The sequence below is a fragment of the Ixodes scapularis genome, unplaced genomic scaffold, assembly GCF_016920785.2.
Source record: "Ixodes scapularis isolate PalLabHiFi unplaced genomic scaffold, ASM1692078v2 PGA_scaffold7__128_contigs__length_106722199, whole genome shotgun sequence".
Classification (NCBI taxonomy): domain Eukaryota; kingdom Metazoa; phylum Arthropoda; class Arachnida; order Ixodida; family Ixodidae; genus Ixodes; species Ixodes scapularis.
Genome location: NW_024609882.1, coordinates 97,879,028 through 97,899,741, shown reverse-complemented (window position 1 = coordinate 97,899,741; position 20,714 = coordinate 97,879,028). Strand labels below are relative to the sequence as shown.

The 20,714-nt window shown below is 43.5% G+C and overlaps 1 protein-coding gene across 4 annotated transcripts in view; it reads right to left on the bottom strand.

Moving 5' to 3' along the window:
• Positions 1-1,011: 1,011 nt before the first annotated feature.
• The window catches only part of LOC8042544 (cytochrome P450 3A14), a 58,859-nt gene continuing 39,156 nt past the window's right edge, over positions 1,012-20,714 (bottom strand). For 3 of the 4 annotated variants that reach the window (XM_040212495.3, XM_040212493.2, XM_040212494.2), the window contains 6 exons: positions 19,387-19,456; positions 18,271-18,379; positions 14,949-15,040; positions 11,805-11,945; positions 8,117-8,279; positions 1,019-1,183 (listed from right to left, as the gene is read on the bottom strand). In XM_040212495.3, coding sequence (XP_040068429.1) covers positions 1,106-1,183; positions 8,117-8,279; positions 11,805-11,945; positions 14,949-15,040; positions 18,271-18,379; positions 19,387-19,456 — 653 coding nt within the window. In that variant the 3' untranslated portion in view covers positions 1,019-1,105. Of the gene's footprint in view, positions 1,184-8,116; positions 8,280-11,804; positions 11,946-14,948; positions 15,041-18,270; positions 18,380-19,386; positions 19,457-20,714 lie in introns of all 4 variants that reach the window. The other variant, XM_040212496.2, reaches the window with a different exon arrangement.

Here is a 20,714-nt window from a genome sequence, read left to right as displayed (position 1 = left end):
ACATGCAAATATCATGAGCCCTTCATGCCATTGTGGAAAGTGTCATATATTAAAAGCGGTGTAAAAGCCTCGTAAAAGCACACGACACTAACGCACGGGTGGCTCTTGTTAGGAGCATAAATAGTGCAGGAAAGCGCTACGGCTATTAAAACGATGGCTATAATACCTTTAACTTGGAAAAGAAAACGATAGGATTCGAATCTTTACATCGGTTGTTTTTCATTTTATTTCCTCGTTGAATACGATAGCGGAAGAGAGCAGTCGTGCGGTCGCTGCGCGTCGCTTTCACGCGCCGCAAACGGCCACGGCGCTTTGCCAATCGCCTCAAAGATGGCGTCGGAAGGAAGGTTGGCGCCACGACCGATAGATGGCGCGCGAATCTGAATAAGGTCTATTCTGGTAATTCCTTTTTGCGGCTCAATCGCTGTTTTTATTACGCGTATACAGCCGCACATTTAACGGTCATTTCTTACAGTGTAGCCCAAAGATCACTAAAGTGTCTACTCGTAGTTAGCTGCGGTGCTTTCACTTGGCGTACGTACTTGGGTGTTTCTGAACATCCCACAATGCGGCACAAAAACAATTTTATTTTAGTGTCTCCTCGTAGTTAGCTGCGGTGCTTTCACTTGGCGTACGTACTTGGGTGTTTGTGAACATCACACAATGCGGCACAAAAACAATTTTATTTTCGCAACATAAAAAAGGTAATACAGGAGCTTCACCAAGGCTGTCCCTGTGCACAGATTGCTCTAGCGGGTATTTTCGAGTCCGGTTCCAATCTGTGGCTCGGTCTTTTCAGCGTTACTGATGCTGCGTCATAACCTAAAGGCCCGTTCACACTCTGGGGACCGAGTAAGACCGAGAGAGACCAGACCGCTTTTTGAGCCCTTTGCGACTTCTTAGGACCGGATCCGCTGCAGCGAAGCTGGTCCTAAGAAGTCGCAAGAGGGTTAAAAACCGGTCTGGTCTCTCTCGGTCTTACTCGGTCGCAAGAGTGTGAACGGGCCTTAACAGAATCACGTAGCGTGTAGCTTCAACCAAAAAGCTAATTCTGGCGTATGGACGCAACGGAGAAAGTTGTATATTGTTGGGCTTGCTCTAGAGTTCATAATCTGTGGAAGACAATCCAAGGTCCTCTTCCCGGAGTCGCCACCATGCCGTACTGTCCAAGAGGCATTTCTCCCTGAAATAATACGTACATTTGGTACCAACAAAACAGTTCACATTTGATGAGACATTCTAAAAGCCCGAACTTGTTCATTTGTGATGTTGATGGTCTCAGCTGCAAGCTGCAACCCTTTAAGCGACCCTTTAAGCTGCAAGATACTAAAGTCTCTTGCAGCTTAAAGGGCCGCTCAAGTGTTTTTTGTAGAAACGCGTTTTTGATGGCGTGTTGTTTTTGGGAGCTTTTGTCAATAAAAATAATCAGTTCTAGAGAGCAAGATGTACTAGTAAAGTCACGACAATAGAAATACTGGGGCACTATTGTCTCTGACATAGGTGGTCGTCATCGTGTCCTCACCACCTTCAGAAACTTTGACCAATGAAAATAGTTAATTGGCTAGTTTCGTCGAGATTCCGAAAGTCACTATTTGTGCTCGTTTGAGGCGCCTTGTTCAATATATTTTGGCAAAGACGTCAAAACTTTGGGTGTAGGAGATGTAATACCGCCATTTTTTCTAACGCCGTCCGATGGAGTTTTTTGGCGTGTTCTCCAAGGCGAAGAAAGAGGGGCTTGTCAAGATCTGTCATTAGATTTTTAGTAGGGAAATCGGCGGTCAAGAGTGGCATTTCGTTTGTTTGTTTGTTTTTAGGATGCCTCGAACTCTAGATTGAGTAAACCATAAATAGGCGATCTCAAAATCCATTTCAGTGCCAATTTAAGAAACGCTGGACGTCGCTAAAGTTTTTTGCCTGTGCAGACGTGGGCTTCTTTGTAAAACAAAGTGTTGGCGTATAAAGCGGAGAAAATTAACTGTAGTATTACGCAAGGCTACCGCTGAACACAATATGGAACTGATCGTGCTAGAGAGCCATAAAGAATCACGCTCAGCCGTCTCAGTGACATCATTTACTTATAAATAGCGAAATGAACATCAGACAAAGAGAGCCCTAACTCTTTCGGCTACGATCGGCAAGAGGGTCATTGATCCGCGCATCCGCACGCTGAAAGAGGTCCAACTCGACTGATCTCAGCTCATCCAGTGACAGAAGTTTCCCAATACGCCACCCGCGAAAAGATAATGTCCACGCTGCAATTGCTTGGCGAGCTCCTCATTTAGGGGGCCTGCAGCGCTATCTATCAGAAGAAAGCTCCACCATTATCGAGGCTTGATCGGCTGTTCAAATTTTGTCGTCGCCCCCCTCTTAACCAGCCCTCGCTGAGCCCGCACTTATTTCGCCCAATACAGAGGCGTTCCGCGAAAAAGAGTCAAGCACGGGTGAATCCACAGGATCTGCAGATTTAGCTGTCGATTTCTGGGCGTTAGATATTAAGTTGACTGAATAAATGACGATGACCTGTTTTCATTTTATTTTACCGAGCACTACTCCCAGTGTTGATTCAGCAATCGTTAGCCGACCAAGTTAGGACAACTTACAAACATAAAACAGCCGCTAACATTCTGCTTGTTCTCACAATAAACTGGATAATTGTCCAGCTTTCAACCGTTCAATAGCGCTGGAGCAAGAGCTCGATAGGTAACTTTTCTATTGTTCGAGAATGTAAGTACACGCTTACAAATAAAAGTGACGGGCCAACACCTAGTAGGTAACAAAGCCTATTGTGCAGGAGTTCTGACGTAATCTAAAGAAGACCAACGCGGGACACTGCTTCTGTCGGCCTTCTTTAAGTAACGCCGAAAATTCAACCCAATGACTCCTAAAGTGACTGGCGTCGCGAATCCCGAGAAGGGGTTGTCGTTCCTCTACCGTGACAATAGCTCCATATAAACCAGCAAATCGCCGAAGAAAGAATCTATAAGCATAACGTTTGCACTTATTAAGGCACATGCCACATTTCTTTTTTTATTCTTTTAATTTCAGTGTTCATGGGAGGTGTTGAATTGACTCATATCACTTTCTTAACAGAACAGTAAACGCGCTGGACTTTTACTTAAAGGTGTGAAATCACTGGGAGGTGCCTTCGGCTATTTTACGTTACGTGCCATAGCTTTGCCTGCCACTTAAATTCCCCACAAAGCAAAAGTGAACCATATGATATAGATGAAACCGCAAAAAATAACCCGGCTGCTATTGGCGACGTGCGCGACCGAAAGCGTCGCTGTGGTGGAGCTTCCACGATTGGCGTAACGCTGACTATGACGTCAGAAAAGGATTTATCATCGACGGAAATACGAGGAATGAAAGAACTTTAATTTTGACGGTGTTGGCAGTGCTCCTTTGAGAGCGCAATGATTTCAAGGTTCCGCCATGCTATTTACAAACACCATCGAACTTGTTGTTTGCAAGGTAATGACGTCACAAGGGGGAACCGTAGGAGGGCGCCACAAAAACATCTCGCCGCTAATACTTAGATTCTTGCTCCGGACATTTTATCGAACGCAGCTTCATCGAATACCGTTCGATCGAAGCTGGTTTAACACACGCCATTTCATCGAACGTCATTTCATCGAAGCCGTGTCATCAAAGGAGTTGCGTCGAACACCACCTACCATGTGGGTCAAAAGGATTGATGGCCATTTGAAGGGACAAACTAAATCAGGTTCGTAACGTATCGCGGTAGAATTTACTACAGAAGTGTCTAAAGTTGATGCAAGCTTTCGCTAAGATTGTGTAAATATTGGCGCACCTTAGCAAATTAAGCAAAATCGAAAACTATGTTTTCCCAATATTTGCATGCACACTAACAAATATGTGTTGCTGTGACGCTCATTAGGTCCAAATAAAGTGAAGAACAGGTAAGCCATTTACATATTTTTTTTTTTCAAACATTTTTCAATCATAGTAAACCCCGAAATAGACCTAAACAATTTTCTGGTTATTTCGAGATAAAAGGCTTAGTGATAATTTTCCCATATACAAAACTAGCTTTTATTTTCACCCTTTTTATTCCAGAAGTGTCATGCACTCATACCCTCAATTAATTAATGCCCAGCTTCGAGCATCGCCGTAGTAAATCCCAGCGCGATAAGTTATATACTGATGTTTACGATTCCTTCAAACCGCTATCAATACATCTGAGCCACGCGGCAGTTCAGCAGTAAGACGTTTTGATCTACGAATTAGTTTTCTCTTAACGCGAGTGGAAAAGCAGACCTTTTTTTTCCTACAAATATAAAAACTAATAATAATAAAAACTTTATTTTCTCAGCTACATATTCTATTTCCACTTGTATTATAGCAACTGATGAATTGTGCTGCCAATGTGGCTAATAATAAACGAGAACACCGCCTTGACATCTCGTGAAACCTGCGACCATCGGGCGCAGTGACGAAGGTATACACACCGCGACTCTGTTTGCGCGAACACGACAAAGGCACATTTTCACATTTTACTTCTAAATAGTATTAGCGAGCACGAAATATTATCGCTTACGTCATAGAACTGAATGAGCTCTTTCTGTAGCAATAATAAATTGGATTGCATCCTTTGGTTCCAAAGATAAATACTGGAAAAACCGGCGATCGCTTGTTTGCGCTAACAGTGTCGTGCTCTGTGCGTCCCTTCAAGGGCGTAACCTCATTTTTAAAGAGATGTATTTTGTTCCCAGCGCGAAACTGTCCTTGGAAAAGTTCCATGTCTCCTTGTCGCATGAAAGAGAAAACAATACGTGTCTCCCCTTTTTTTATTTTTGTAGTTGGCAGAACCGTGGACCTGCGGAATTTTCAACGTAATTCCAACGTAAGTTCTTGAAAAGGAAGATATTCTCCTAGCATATAATGAAAACGCTAATAAATAGATACATACGCAACACAGAAAGCCACGGCAAAAAATAGTTATATTCCATTTAGGAAATATGCAACAAAGTGTATGGTAGGGAAGAGGCGCATAACTTACCTGAAAACAGTAAGTCGTACTCGTATACAAACTCAAGCTTTGGAGTGTTCTATGATTCACTAACCAAACTTTCGGTGAAAAAAGCAGGCAGGTAGTTTTTTTATAATTATTATTTTGTGGTAATTCAACACGAGCATGAAAACAGCATACAAGCGAGAGCAGACTGATAAATACACTATAATGCTCTAAAATTCGGTAAAGTAATATTCAATAAAACGGCGTCAAGCGATTCGTTGAAATTGGCGCTCAGTGAATCGGCGTTTGGTGGAATATATAATTGTTCCATGAAAAAGCGTTCGATCAGATGTCCTGTACCCCCTGGCTTCGTCGTAAGAGTAGTCAAATAATGGAACACATTCAAACACAAATACATGCTTAAAGCGGACGTTCAGAGCGCATTTGTAGCGCTTGATTGATTTCGTCTATAATAGAACGCTCAAAAAAGTGTTAGGAACGTCTTAACCTTGCGCTTTGTATGATGCTTTATAAGTCCTATGGCTCATGACGTCGGCTGCGATTCGACTAAGAATGAAACGAAGGATAATCCCTTCTTTCAACTGTTGCCACACCATGGTGCAATAATCGTCCTGTCGTTTCTTTCTATTTCGTCCTCACCTTCATTTGTAAATCCCGGACAGAAGCTTACCAGACAAAAGCTCAACGAACCGAAGCTCACCGGACAAAAGCTCACAGGATTTTTTACAGACCCGGAAAAAAACCTCACCGCTTTTACTCGTGAACCCGGACAATAGCTACCCGGATAAAATGGATTCCTCTCTTTACATGAGCTGAAATAACATGACAAACTGGGCAGCGAGTTTTAATAAAAAGTGTCTACGACTCGCGGAAGGTTCGTGTCTTGTTTAAGAAAACGAAGCTTATTGCTCAAATCTCCAAAAGCGAATACAGCTTCCCTCTGCCTCCATCTGTTCCAGTATGTCTGGCATTTCTCTGTAAACGCAGATATTCATTTATTCAGTTTCTGGATATGTCTTACAACGCGCTTGTGCATTGGCCCATACGCAAGTCGGGCGGCCCCTTTGATGCAGGCAAAGCTCCTTGAAATTAAACGAAGAAGGTTAGCATTCATCGCCAAACAACCCCTTTATTCTCACTTCTACGCCTTAGACTCGTGAAAATCGAATTTTGGAATGCAGTCAGTGCGTGGACGAACTGGTGGAAATTTATCATAATGATTTTACCCGGGTCTGAGGCAGAAGGAGGAAACCAGATTTACAGTCATAGAGAAACGAACGGACAAACGCGTCTCTAAATATGCTGATTATTTTATTTAGCCACCCTCCTTATATACAGGACGGCTACGTCACACAACTGCAGAACATCCTGCCTTTTTCAAGGCCAACGCGCAGAACCTACACCTACATCACGAAAGAATAATAAAAAAAAGAAGAAACAATTGGCAGCGACTTTTTCCTTCAAAGTCCTATAATACGGTGGAATTGGTAAGGGAGTTGGGGTATCACTTGACGGTTATTTTTCGGCTAAATTTAAGGGGAAAACTGAGTGGTAGTATAAATCACGTGATGTGAGGTCACGTGACGTCGATATTCACCGCTGAATGTAGCAGGAAAACTGGGTTGGTGTCTAGTCCATGAGACGTGAATTTCCTTGTTAAATTTACGGGTAATTGAGTTGGTGTACAGGTCACCTGGCGTCAGTTTCCAGGTAAATTTAGCGGGGAAATTAAATTAGTGTTTTGGCCAAAAGTTGTACATTTTCGCGCTAAATGTAGCGGGGAAATTGAGTTCACGTGCAGGTCGCGTACCATCAATTTCTCCAAGGTGTATAGTTCACGTTCCGTCATTTTTTTCCGCTACATTTAGCTGAAAAACTAATTTTGTGTATAGGTCTTGTCATATCAATTTTCCCGCTAAATTTAGCGGAAACTGCGCGAACGGACGAACTGGCAAAGGTTTGGGATTGGGGGTAGTTTTAAGAAGCATATCAGGCTTTAAACCCTAAACCCGTAAAATCTTTCACCCTTTCCACTCTGGTGAAGAAGGAAGACCAGCGGAGCTGTGCAATGGAATGTAATGGCCGGACGCAAGTCGGCAAGCCAGACTGCCACAGTGGAAAGGCTGCCGCCATCTATGAGCGACGGCGACAACCAGATACGTGGCTTACCACCGTCGCTCATAGATGGCGGTAGGTGTTCAGAGTTCGGTGTCTCCATTTCTCTGCGCGGGACCCGATCCTGGGGCGACTAGCCCTGAAGAGCTCCGCTGTAAAAGCAGCCTACAGAGGACGAGCACAATTGAACAAGTAACTTCTGGACCGTTTCTCTTCTATCTCATGAGGTCCCACTTCAAGATAAGAGCACAGTGCTTTCTAACTGTGCCGCAAAAACAGGCTGCAAGGTTGACCCTTTCCTCCCCACCCCTACCTCTACTAAAGACTTGTCTAAAAAGGAGACAAGCATGCCGAGCCAACCTTACTACAAATATATCAGATTGCTTGAAACGCGACACAAAACCAAAGCCGCGTAGTGACCCAGCACAGTCTGGCCGTTTTTTTTTTTCTGCAGCTATAAAGATTATTTTCTTCTTTTGCTACAGTCTCGGGTTAAAGTTATTATGACAAACTTAGAGCCTAAGTCCACGGAGCCCGCCAAGTAGACTCTCAGGAAGATGACGCCCCGCTTTCGTCCCCGAACTTCAATCTGCGCTCTCCGCAAACTTTAGGCTCCAACTTGCTGTTCGTCAAGTTTAGATCTTCTGGACGTGGTGTGTGCCAAAAGAAGAGCAGAGCGAAGTGATCTAAGGGGATCTTCCTTGGATTACCCAAAAATCGGCGTCAAAGAAGTGACACGACGGGCAAGTGTTGCGAAGTTTGTCTTCGCCGCATGGGAAGGCAATTGCCTTCCGAGAATGGGCGTGTTCGTCCTTAAAAACGAGCACATTAACCATAGGGCAACATAGAGAATGCGCGATGACGAGACAACCAAGCGCAGGCTATCGTTGGTTTAGATCGGATGGAAACAAAAGCAGGTGTGAGCGTTTGAGTATGTAAACCAATGAATGAGGTGCGCAAGGAACAGACAGCTCGCACGTCATATAGGCCTCTGATTTAACTTGCCTTCTGTGATTCTCCGAGTTCCCAGCGGAAATTCTGCGCCATCCTGGCAACAGTGTAGGCAAGATCGAGATAAGCAAGCCTGAGTCCCAGGCAGTTTCGAGGACCCATTCCAAAAGGCTGGAAAGCCAACTTCGGGATACTGCCTTCGTTCTCCTCGCTGAACCTGCAACACACAGTGAAATGCTTTACGTGTGAATTCAGCTTCACACGCGAAACTTGAATGTCCTTGGCGCAGACAGCTTTTCTGTATTTGGCAGTAGTTCACGATCGCAGCCTCCTTCGAATTCGGATCACGGGTGTCCATGACCATCTATCGTCGTCGATACCCATCGAGACGGCGGAGACGGCCGTCTCTGCTGACTCGCCAAATCAGGTATCTTGGTGCGTCCACGGCAGCCCTCTACCTCGGCACAGCGCGAAGGCACGACAGCGTGAACTGAGCGATGCTCAATAGTTCTCCCGAACACGGGAGTGCCACCCGCTAAGAGAACATTTGGCACTTCAGATGTGCTGTCTAATCAAAATGAAGAGAGTAGAATGTAAGGTCCTAGTAAAGCATTTGACACGGTGATCACCGAGCACCGAACGTTTTATGACGGATGAGGGAGCAGGGGTTAATACGGCACCAAATGCAAGACGAAACTTCAATATCCAAATGCTCAATAAATTTGAGCTTCTACGTTGAGAGGTTGTTGCGTCCCGTTGCGACAGCCCATTTACGTTATACTTCTTTCCCGACTAAACTGATCGCGGTGTGAAAGATACGCAATCGCAGGGTCAATCAACCGCCTCGACCACCTGCGCTCCGCTCTCTGCGCGTGGGTATTGGCTGCAGTGCCCATCACCCGGAACAAGATAGGCACAGGACAGGATCATCGCGCGCGTAGCTTTCACCGCACTGTCAACTTAGGGGTGAACGGAGTACAGTGGGTGCAGAGCTCTTTGACGCACACCAGTATAGACACCGACAAGTTAAGAAACTCTGGGCGTGGAGAGACTGGAGAATTTAATTGTCACTCAGCAACCCATTAGATTGTGAAAAGAGCGCAAAAGAATATAACGAGGCGAGAAGTGTCAGCATTATAAGCCACTCGTACATTTCATAAGCTGTAAATGACTGTAGTCTCTTACAGCCTAAAGGGGCACTGAAGTCATTTTTGAAAAAGGTCATTTTTGATATTTATTGGTTAAAATGTGTTAGTTCCCACGCATACCAAGTCCTATACTACAAAATCGCCTATCCATCTTAAGGCAAAAGAAAAACATGTGGACTCCTTTTTATCGCGTGTTGTGTGGATTAATGAAAGCCTTACAATACCCGCAGATTTCTAATGAATTTATTATAACTAGTTTCGAAGAGAGTCGGATAAGACTCCTCTTTTTCACCGCTGAAGGAGAAACCATCGCGTGCAACTCACCGACAAGCGCCCTTCGTCGCCCACTACAGTCGAAAGAAACGACTTCCCAAAAAGGGCGTGTCGCGATCTTTGAACACACTTTTAACGAGGAAAAAAGCTACGCACGGTTGTGCTTTCGGGTTTGTTGGGATGCTTAGAGCGTATAGATTGAGTTGTCAGCACAAATGGACGATCTCAGAATCGACTTCAGTGCCCCTTTATAGAAAGATGAAGGAATAGACCCTTTCTGAAATTGTGCAATGATGCATAGATTATGCGCAGCCGTCAGGTCTCGTCGCTTCAGACGTGAAGCCGGTGCTTGGTTCCGAGTGGGTGCTAAGCACTGACGCAGCTCTCGTGGGGGATGCCTTACGATCCGAGTGCACTTTGAACATCGGCGAAGCACTCGCGTTTAAAGCGCGCTCACGCTGCATGAATGGTGGCCACCAAGAATTTATGCATCATTTCAAAATTTGAAAAAGGGTCTATTCCCGAGCGTCTTGGTATCCGTGCGCTGCCAAAGAGCTTGTGGCATTAGCCAACAATCGCAACCTTGAACAAGGAATCGCGATGCCAGATGCGCGAACATGGTCATCAACGCCTGCAATTCTCAAATTGTGAGTGACTGTGGGCCAATGGAAGAACTAATGTTTTCGGGCAAATGCAACGTGGTATAAAAAAAATTTCTAATCGGCTCTTAAAGGAGCTGTGCAACAATTTTTGTACTTTGCGCAAATACCGCTTAAAACGGATCCCTAATGTTAATGACCTATGAAACACGCGTTCGTTTTTCACCCCACGCAATAGAAGTCCCAGAAAAAAATTAAAGAAAAACGAGCAGCGTTTACCCCCTCAACTCGCAGCCAGAACAAGCGGCCATGTGATCTGGAGCCGATTATATGCCGCCAGTGTTGATCATAGCCACGCGCTGGGGTTGGCAAAGCGGAGGACACGCGCTGAGTTCCAGACATTGTTATGGCTCGGCTGTTGTCGTCGTTGCAGCGATTGGACACGGGTCACAACCCGAATGCTTCTCGAGCTAGCAATTGTCACGAGCCCAAGTCGAGTGCCCACGCAATGCTCGGGTCCAATCTATGAACCGCATTCAAATATCGTCACTTGGGTGTACTGCGATCCCCGAGTTACGTCATCAAATTTTGCAAAGGAGAGATTGAATGGAAATGATCGCTTTTGTCCTTGAAATTACACCGCAACAAAGGAGTTTCTTGGCCAATGGCGTTGCGTGTGAGTATCCTTGAGTCCCAGGTGTGCCAGTAAGCTCGTGTAGAGAGAAAAACATTCCAACTGAATATCGTTGCACCGCCCCTTTAAGGCTGGTTCACACATTTGCATCGGTTGCGTTCGCATGCAACCGAAACGACTGTAACAAGGTCACCCGGACAAGTGTTCGCCGTACGCAACATGGCAAGCGATGCAAGAGGTAGATTCGCGAAGCGATCAATGAGTCACGTTTTTTACGGTGTTTTAATCGTTACGGTCGTTTCGGTTGCATGCGAACGCAACCGTTGCAAATGTGTGAACCAGCCTTTAACACGAAATATGTTTTACCAACCGATTTTTTCGGAGTTCTGTAACGTTTGGCTGTAAAGGCCCGCTGTAAAGAAGACCGACACCCAAAAGCGTTGCGTCCGTAGGGAAGCGTATACAAATACTTCAGCTCCCGTTAGGATTCGAACTCATCTATAGGGTAAGACAGGTTCTTTGATCACTGCGCTATCCAGGGCCGGGGGTCGAATCACGCAGAAGCAAAGTTTTTGGCGTAGCGAGTGAAAAGGCGCGAGCGCGTTACGTCCTCCTCGTTTTTCCTAGATATATATATAGGCCCAACACACGTTCGGTGTTTACCAGTCTTTGCCTGCATAACGAACCTCGTATAACCTTTCTTTTCTGAATTTTCTTCACCACTTCCTTCAACGTTGCTTTAACATTCTAACAGTGAATGAATGCCACGGACGGTTATTTAATATTGACATTTGGCATCGTTGTTGAGATTAAAGTTTGTCTGCAACTTTATGTTATTTCGTGTTTTAAAAGTTGCCTGATGCTTGGGGATTGACCAAACCACAAATAAACCAACTCGGCTCAATTATAGTAAAAACCTTAAAAATAGTTACCAAGAATTCCAAATGCACCTGAAGGGTGCTATTAATGACCAAGATAAAATTATCACACGCCATAATCGACATCACAAAAATATAGTCACTATTTTCTTCGACACGATAAACCTCCTCGTTGTCATCAGGATCCAGACGGCATCGTGTCACTAATACCTGTCAGGGTCAAACTTTGTGGGATCCGGAAAAAACCTCTCGTCCATGTGGATCACGGCCACTGGAGACATGATGCAAGTCCCGGCCTTGTATTTGATGCCCTGGTACTCAAAATCTTCCCTCGCCTGCCTTGTGGTAAACCTGTGGATGAGGTCGACGACCTTTTCTTATGTTACAAGTTACAACACTTGACAGGCATGCCCGTGCGGAAACCCGAGTAGTACAAAAATTTGGGGCAAAATTGGATTGTTATAGGGAAAGTTTGGGCCTTAAAAACCCGAAGAAGCCTAAGTACGCGCACACTTGGCCTTCTTAAGCCAGAGTCTTGCTGACTTGACTCTTACCTCGCCAAAAAAATTGTCAAATTCGGGCTTCACCGCTGGTACTTTGGCTGTTATCTCGTACCTTTGGTCGAAATCACAAAAACGGTGGTAGAGTCAGGCGTCACTTCTAGTTGTTCCGTTTTCATGTGGAATCTGGAGATGTAAATTTCTCGACTAGTGCCAGGGTTAGGCTACACTGCTGCTGGTTCTTCGATTTATACGTGCCATCCTTGGCTTAAGTTTGGCACTCTGGTGGTTATGTTGTGGGCCAGAGAAAAATCATAGAAACTCAAAAGGAAGGCACTTTGTCCTTGGAGCAAACCCGTGTTAGGATGTTAGGCCATCTGGGGTCGCCAGGCTTGTGCCAGGTTTGCGTTTTTCTGCCGTATTACAGGAGAACGCATGTGGTAGACTCCCTTATCGTCAAAAGTTGAGGCTGGTTCGCATAGGAGCATTTGAGGCTGCTAAAGTGAATTACATTCCCTTGTAATAGCTTACGACGACAAGACCACAGTGCCGTACTAGCGCCATCTGTCAAAGAGCCCTTAAGTGCCTCTAACTATAGTCAGTGACCGGTTAAGAAAAGTTTTCGAGGAAAAAGGAAGGCTAGGAGGATGAAGCAGACGGAACGCTTAAGCGAAGAGGAAGTTTCCTCCTCTCCGGTATGACATTCGCTTCCTCCTCTTTAGCCCTTCTTTACCTCGAAAACTTTTCTTAACCCGTAACTGATTACAGACTGGAGTTTGTGCAGTATTCGCGAAATCGAATGTAAGCACACTCCATGAAAAATGGTTGCCCATGGTGCTCATGGCGCATAAAAAAAGGTGGCGCGAGTGTACCAGAGTATTCCGTCATCGCAAGCTCTTACCAGAAAACGTAACGCACTCAATGATAAGACACGAATGTACGAAACTACCCTATGCCCGAGAGTGCAGTCGGTCAAATGACGAAGCGAAAACATGGAAAGGGTGCAAAGGAAATTGTAATGCATGTTACTTGTACCAGCACGGTATCGAAGTTGCCTTTTGTTTTGTTCAGCTTTCCCCCCGTAGAATATGTTTCGGCGTGACGCGGAGACGTGTTTTCCAGTGTGTTCTCACGCTCTTAAGGGCCGCAAAAAAAAATAGAATAAATGAGCCAATGAACTGAGGGCATTACAAATTTAGGCTTGCATTTAGGTGTTTGTATTTATTTACCGTAATCTAGTTTTATGACAGTAGATTTCAAAGAAAAAAAATATTCTGCCTAAAAATACCTCTTTCTCCTGCGCACAAGAAAAAAAAAACGGCAAAACAGTTAGGGTTGAGGCTGCTACCCACAGCTGGCGCTATATAAAGCAAAAACGTAAAAGTTTCTTTGAGATGAAAACCCTGAAGCAGTCCAGCAGATCCGAATGTGTGCGGTACTATCTGTGAGTAGCAGCGTCAACCAGAGTTTTTTTTTTTTTTCGGTTTTCCTTTTTGTGCATTAAGAAAGAGGTATTTAATGCGAAAGTATCATATGCCCCATTACGTGAAAATCCGACGTCGTTGGCGGCGTGACCGAGCGATGTAACTAAATATGGCCGACAGAGCCAAGTGAAAGTACGTCACAAATGCTCGGATTGACGTCAAATTGTTCAGGGAGGTTCCTGTAAACAAAACAAATTGATGGCTTCAAAACATAATTTGGTGCATTCTGGTATGGATGGGAATCGAACCCAGGCCTTCGGTGTGCGAGAAGAGCACACTTCCCCGACACCACGGCGGCTCGACGGTTCTGGTGGGCCAAAGGTGTGTCTAGTGCGTGCGTCATACTTTTGCATTTTCACACGTAAGCAGTCTTGTGTCTCTGCTGATTTTTGTGTGTTTTTATTTGTTATGTTCCTCTGTCATACACTCGTAAATCTTTACTACAATAAATGCATCACCTAAAGACTCCCTTTTGAAAATTTTCAATGTACTCTGGTTAAATTAGTTTATTCATACGGATGTTTGCGACCAAATAGCCCTTGAGAACACACTGTACAAGAACCACGCCTCCCCAAGAACCAGGCTCGATGACTGAAGTTTCTGCGCCACATAAAGAGCCAAGCGCAGGGCACGAATTGTACACGAGGGCTGGGTCACCTTTCGCCTGAGACATGTCCAATCCACGCCCTGCGTTTACTCTTTCAATTGACGTCGAAATCTCAGCACTACAGCCTTCTAATCAAGGAGGTGTTGGGTCAACACTTATTTCGTTCTCAGCTTCTTGAAGTTCAACGCGTAATTGTTATGACGCAGCCGATTAAGGGAATCTTCGCCAGCTCATCAAAGAGAAGGGAGGGTTTACTTAAAGAAAGTATAGACGCGTACAAAAGTTTAGTTTGATACTTGGTTTCTGTCGTCTTACCCTACACTGAACTGTTCTCCTGCATCGCGAGCCCACCACCTCGCATGTTTTATTTGTTTCTGTCATCTTTGTTTTTACATTGAAGTGCTTTCGTTTGCTGAAACTATGGCAAATGCTGATTTGAGCAGAAAAAACCACGACTTAAAACCTTAAACCGTTTTTGGTTAGCCTATAGCTATCTGCAAGACAATTAGGTTCTAGAAAGACCTGTGAAATGTTAAGGTAACTAATGTTAACGTGAAGTATTAGAGTTGCGGGTGTAACTGATATAGGTTTACAATCCTGATGAATTCAGTGGTAGCTTTATATACAGTTCTAATTTAATTTGGCTTTATTTTCAGGTTTACATACAACAAAGCGAAAACTGCACAACAGTTAATATAAAGGCAAATGCCAAATGATGTCAGTATTTTGGCACTTCCGCTAAAAAAGTCACTTTCGTACTCACGTGAGACCGGGTGGCCATATCCGCATGGCCTCATTGATAACCTGTATGACGTACTTTAGTTTTCTTGTAACAGCCTCATAGTCCAGCGACCCCTGGAAGCATGAACCTTATTAACAAAAAAAACTCTCTTTACGTGTACAACACACGTTTTAAATGTTATTGTGCTAACAAGTATAAACTATTTACTTATACAGTTGTATATCTCGATAACTAACCTAATAACTAACCCCCCTGGTTGACCCTGGTTGACTTGTGTTTTGGTTTTGATTAATTTCGTTTTAGAGCGCAGCTCTTAGGCGGCCGTTTCCGGCTTGAGCGGCGTCGGCGTAACCATGGGGTCACGTGACCGACGTCACGTCACCACCTGAGGTCACGTGACCCCCCAGTGGCCCCAGTGAGGTCACGTGACCCCCTTGACGTCACGGAGGTCACGCGACCTCACTGGGGCCATGGGGGGGGGAAGGAGGATGAGGGAAGAAGGAGGGAGGAGAGGAGGAGGAGTAGCCGGCAGGATAACGAGGTGAGGAGGGAGGAGGGCTGCACCCTCCCCTCAGTACCCTTCCCTCCTCCTCCTCAAGAGCTGCGCTCGAATTCGGCGTTACAGGGAGTTGTAAACGGCTTTCCTTTTCTAACTTATGTGCTTCATTTGTGCGTGTGTGTTTCTTTTGCAGACTTCCAGACGCTGCCAGACAAGCCCAATGAGGATTAGTCAGGTCTGTTTTTGTATGTTTACTTTACATGCAATAAACATTATTATAGAAATTTAGTGACAATGGAAAATTATCATTATAGAAACTTGTGACAAACTTTACACCGCTTTTATTAGCGGACATGTCTTTTTTTCAATAGTTTTTTTTTTTATAGCGGCATTACACAAGCCATTGTTGGACTTGTTTGCCCCCGCACTCCTGTTGTGCTTTTATGAATATATCCTGGATACAAGTTTATTACTATTATTATTATCTATTATTATTATTACAAAGAAGGATGAACTAACGTACTTAACTAGTGAACCCGAACTGGAAACGAAAGGACATTCAGAAACCAGATTATATCTTTAAAAATGAAGTTGTCTATGACCATGTTGCAAAAAAATATTGTGAAAGCAAAAACACCAAATTAGAATTTTATAACGCAATCAAATGCAAAGGTGCAAGCGAGCTGGACAAGAATGATGAAAATAATCCCTGGAGAAGGGAACAAGAGGGACAAAGGACAAACAGAAATATTCAAACACAGCTAGGTGACTGGTGCGCGACCGACAAAATCCGCCTGGTCCGGGTATTGGAGGTTTGTGTTTGACCCTGTGCCATCTTGTTCGCCTTCTCTAGGAATTATTTTCGTCAAAACCAGAACTGTTCGTTTTGCTTCGGCTGGATTCATAAATCATGGCATCCATTCTGAAAAAAGGGTGTTGGCTTCGTGACAAGGCCCTTCGAAATTAACTACGTCCTCAGCTTCCCTTGAAGCACTGAACACGATTCCTGTTGAATACAGTTGTACTGTAGCTGTATCATTAGAATAAAAGCCAGAAGGCAGAGAGTTTGTTGAGTTACCATACGCGTGAAGTGTGTGGTTGCAATAGCACCACAACAGAGACCGTAAAATAGCGCGTTTCGGTCACGGTTATGGCTACCGTTTTCTGGTGACATCGGTTTCGTTTCTGTGTTTTACAGTTTTAGTTACCGGCCACACGTTCCTAAAAAACGTCTTTTTTTTTTTCTTGTCGCTATTTTTAATTGTTTTTCTTTATTCAGACGCTAGACAGCCGTTTTATAATAAACGGAGTAAAGTGTTCCCAGATATACAACAATGGGACATTCATAACAACAAAAAATCCAAAAAACGTCTTATTATTTCTAGTTGATCAAATCTGCACACGTTTCTAGCTCCAACACTTGTTCACTACATCTATTAAGATTAAATTGTTTGAAACGCAAGCAAACAAGTTACCGCCGCAACTCAGCGATTATCGCTCCTGTATAAGAAAAATAAAGAAAAATAAACATCGCTACTTTGTTGTTTGCCAGCGTTTGTAAGCAACCTCCCGAAAGTTTCCATTGGGTGCTGAAAGAATCATTCGCACGTCCTCGTCGCTATAGTTTGTTGCAACCTAAGGTATGCATAAGAGGCTTCGTCCACACTGATGAATTGAAGGAGCAGACCTATAGCCATCCTCTACTAAAGCACTCTTAAGTACCATAAAGTATAATAAAATTGACTTTGGGCTAGTTGGCGACTATTAAACATAATTTAAACGCAATAGCGCAAAACAAGGAAGACTACGTAGAGGAACGAACAACACAGTAACCTGTAAAAATATGTTGCGTGTTCGTTCCTTTCACAAGTCTTCGTTATTATGCGTCTTTACACCTCAGTCTCGATTGCTATTTTCAAGCAGATGCATTTGGTTATAAAAGCGCACGTTTCTTACTCTCAGATTCTGTGACGCTTGAAAAACCATGCATTTATATATTAGCGCCATTTTTTCCGGTTTCTGGAGCTAAAGTTTCTCTTACAGATATGTTGCAACTAGGGATGGCACGAAATTTCGTCGTGGCGACACGTACTGGATACATGTAGCAATTGAAGGCGTGTGAAATATTTAGAAATAACGACATCATTATAAGCTCGACCACTGATTCCAAATAAGTATTAGATTTGGATTGAACAGAAATATATTAGCATGATGCACCGTTCGGTGACCTTAACCCTGTTAAACGGCAATGACATTTCAAAATCTCTCCACCAGGCATTCTTGGGAACGCTAATTCTCTTATCTTTTATTAATATTGGTTAACAGTCAATCATTTCCAACTACGCTTACCGTTACGGTTTATATAAAGCTCAAATAAAGGTTTCGGCCCATTACGGTTACTAAACAAATTTCGTTAATAAACGGTTTTCAGTTCCGGGTACGGATATGGTTTCAGTGCCTGCTTCACACACATCATTTTTACTCATCATTACACACAGACAGCATGCCCAATCCAAACACGTCCAGCGTATGGTAACTTAGCACATTCTGTGTTCCGCGGTTTTTGACAGCATGATTAAAGCTAGTGTAAAATATTTACTTTACAAACCAACCGTTAGCTCTTCCCACGCCCTATTCTGCTTAGCACAGCCAGTTTAGTGTGCAGCTTCGAAGCACTTAGGCTCAATTCCTGTGGGTCTTGCATTTATGTTTTGCAATTGCACCATGGTGCCTGTATTTGTTATATCTTTAACACACGTATAACGGTCGAACGCGGTAGTCGAGCGCTACAATATTTTCGTAGAAAACCACCGCACAAACACATTCCGAGTAAATCAAACTTACACCCTCGTTGAGCACCTCGTTCACTTCCTGCCTAACCTTCTCCTGGACGTCTGGGTACTTGCCGAGAGCGTACGTAATGAAAGAGAGGGCGGTTGCACTTGTGTCGAAGCTGTGAGTGGCAGAACCACGCATCAGTGTTAGCACCTCAAAAGGTTCTTATATCTGAGCAAAGATCGTTATGGGCCTAAGCAGACACCCACGAAATGACGCATTTACTTGGTATTGAAAAATCTAACGCTTCAAAGGAAGCTGCCTTATACTGGGTGCCTGAAGAAAATGTGTACAGTGATGTTTCTAACGCAAAAATAAACTGCGCATTGCAGAAGGGTCGATGCACTTCCCACAAAATGTAGCATTAGTGGTCCGGATCAGCAGGGAAAGCTTCTGAACTTGAAGTGATCGGACCATGCTAAGGGATTTTCGAAAGCTGTTGCTCGCTGAACGCCTGTACTTTTAAAGCCTTCAGCTATATAGTTGAAATAACATGGTTCAGGGGGACCATGATAAGAATACTCTTGGCTCATTACGCTAGGACTTTCTCAGGTTTTCTTAGTCGCCAGATGCAAGTTGTCGAGATTATAAAATTAATTCTTCTTATTACTAGAGCTCTCATAATCATAAAACTCAGTGTGCATCCTAAGTAACCTATGAGCGTTTCATGGCAAGCGTAATCTATTTGTTCTTATTTTTGTGTATTATCCCATTTAACATGCACACAAACATACTTTAATATATCACCTTACAGAACATGATTGACTATTGGTAAGGCCGTTATATTCCACAGGGTCTTCATAAAGTGGTAAATGGCCGAAGTTTTTTTTTTATACTTAACAAACTGATAGTTTTTCGTCTAAGCACTAGGAGGAAGTTTTTTTTTACTTTCTTATTTTTATTGGAGCTAAATTTCATACATGAATTCTCTTCAAAGCCACGCAATATAAAAATAAGTGTTACCAAGATTGAAGTTGACACTACGTGCTCGAAGATCGGTTTCTAATAGGACACCATCACGGAAGTTCTTGGACTACGAGCTAATATAGAAGCTTGGTTTGCCAACTCACGTTCCACTAATGAAACGCGTTGATGAATTGAAACGAACAACCGAATCAAACTCACCCTCCAACGAATAAGACAGTCGAGTTCATGATTACTTCTTCCGAAGATAATGCCCTGGTTTTCCGAGCAACTGCAAAGCGGAAATAATTTGATATCACTTTTTATCGCTTCTCCCGTTCAAGCCCGACGAAATGCGGGTACATAGATAACAAAAATAGTACAAACTGTCCTTAGAAAAACCGAGCAAACATTATTCAAGTGCAACGATCTGAACATGTTAGTCGGACGCTTATACAATATCAGGGTAATGGCGGGTTCTGTACAACAAAAAAGAAATACCATAATCCAACTACTTTTCAATAGAAGTTGTTATAGGAAAATCCCATATAGCACGTGCGTTTACCTTTCACAAAAATTACGAAGTTTAAATTGTATGACATTGCATTGCACCCATTTTTCAACTGTGCCAGAGCAATACTACCTAGAAGACAAAGCCGGCGCTTTTCTCCATCCCCCTCCCCGCAAACACGTCATCGTTATGTGGAGCGCAAATTTGTCCGCTTCTAGCACAGGGGTTGCCATGATGTCGGAGCGCCAAGCTCATTTTGGAATACTTTAAAAAAAAAATACTCGGTAGACCTAAAATCATCTAGCGTCGAGGTCTACCCACTATTATTATTTTTTTGTTATTTGTGAATACTGTTCACCCCAAGTACGGGGCTTTAACAGGTGTCGGGTATAAAAGAACACTCAAACATAGAACATCGGTACTTTAATACAGTACACATTCAGCGACATCTACTCATAATAAAGGGGCTGAAACAGCACTTGAAATCAACTACTTAGCAAAAGAACTAGAACTACTACTTATCGGTCCAACTTATACACATTCAGAAGGGAGCCCTCAAATTCAACTAAACAGTCCGATGACAAAAATATTTTTCGGGGAATTATTCCAATCTTTTACAGTTATAGGGGTAAAAAAAAACTTATAAGCGTCTATATTACATTTGGGCACTTCAAACTGATTAGTGCTAACCTATTTTAGTTCTATCGATGCAAGATTCGTTAATCTATAGAATCCCGGTTATTATTAGACAGGTGATGAGAAAACAAAGAGAAAAACTTTTGTCGAGCAATTTTTCGACGGATCGAAAGTAAGGGGAGACTGAGGCTGTGCGGCATTTCTGTGACAGAACCGAGTCTCATGCATTTGGAGACAATAAATCGCACCGCCTTCCTCTGAACTTTTTTGAGTTCACTAATTTGATCTTTTTTGTAGAAGCCCCGTACCGATGCAGCGTACTCCAATGTAGGCCTAACATACGTTGTAGAGGTCATTAACTTCACTTCGGGTGCAGCACTGTTTAGATTCTTTCCATCAAAGC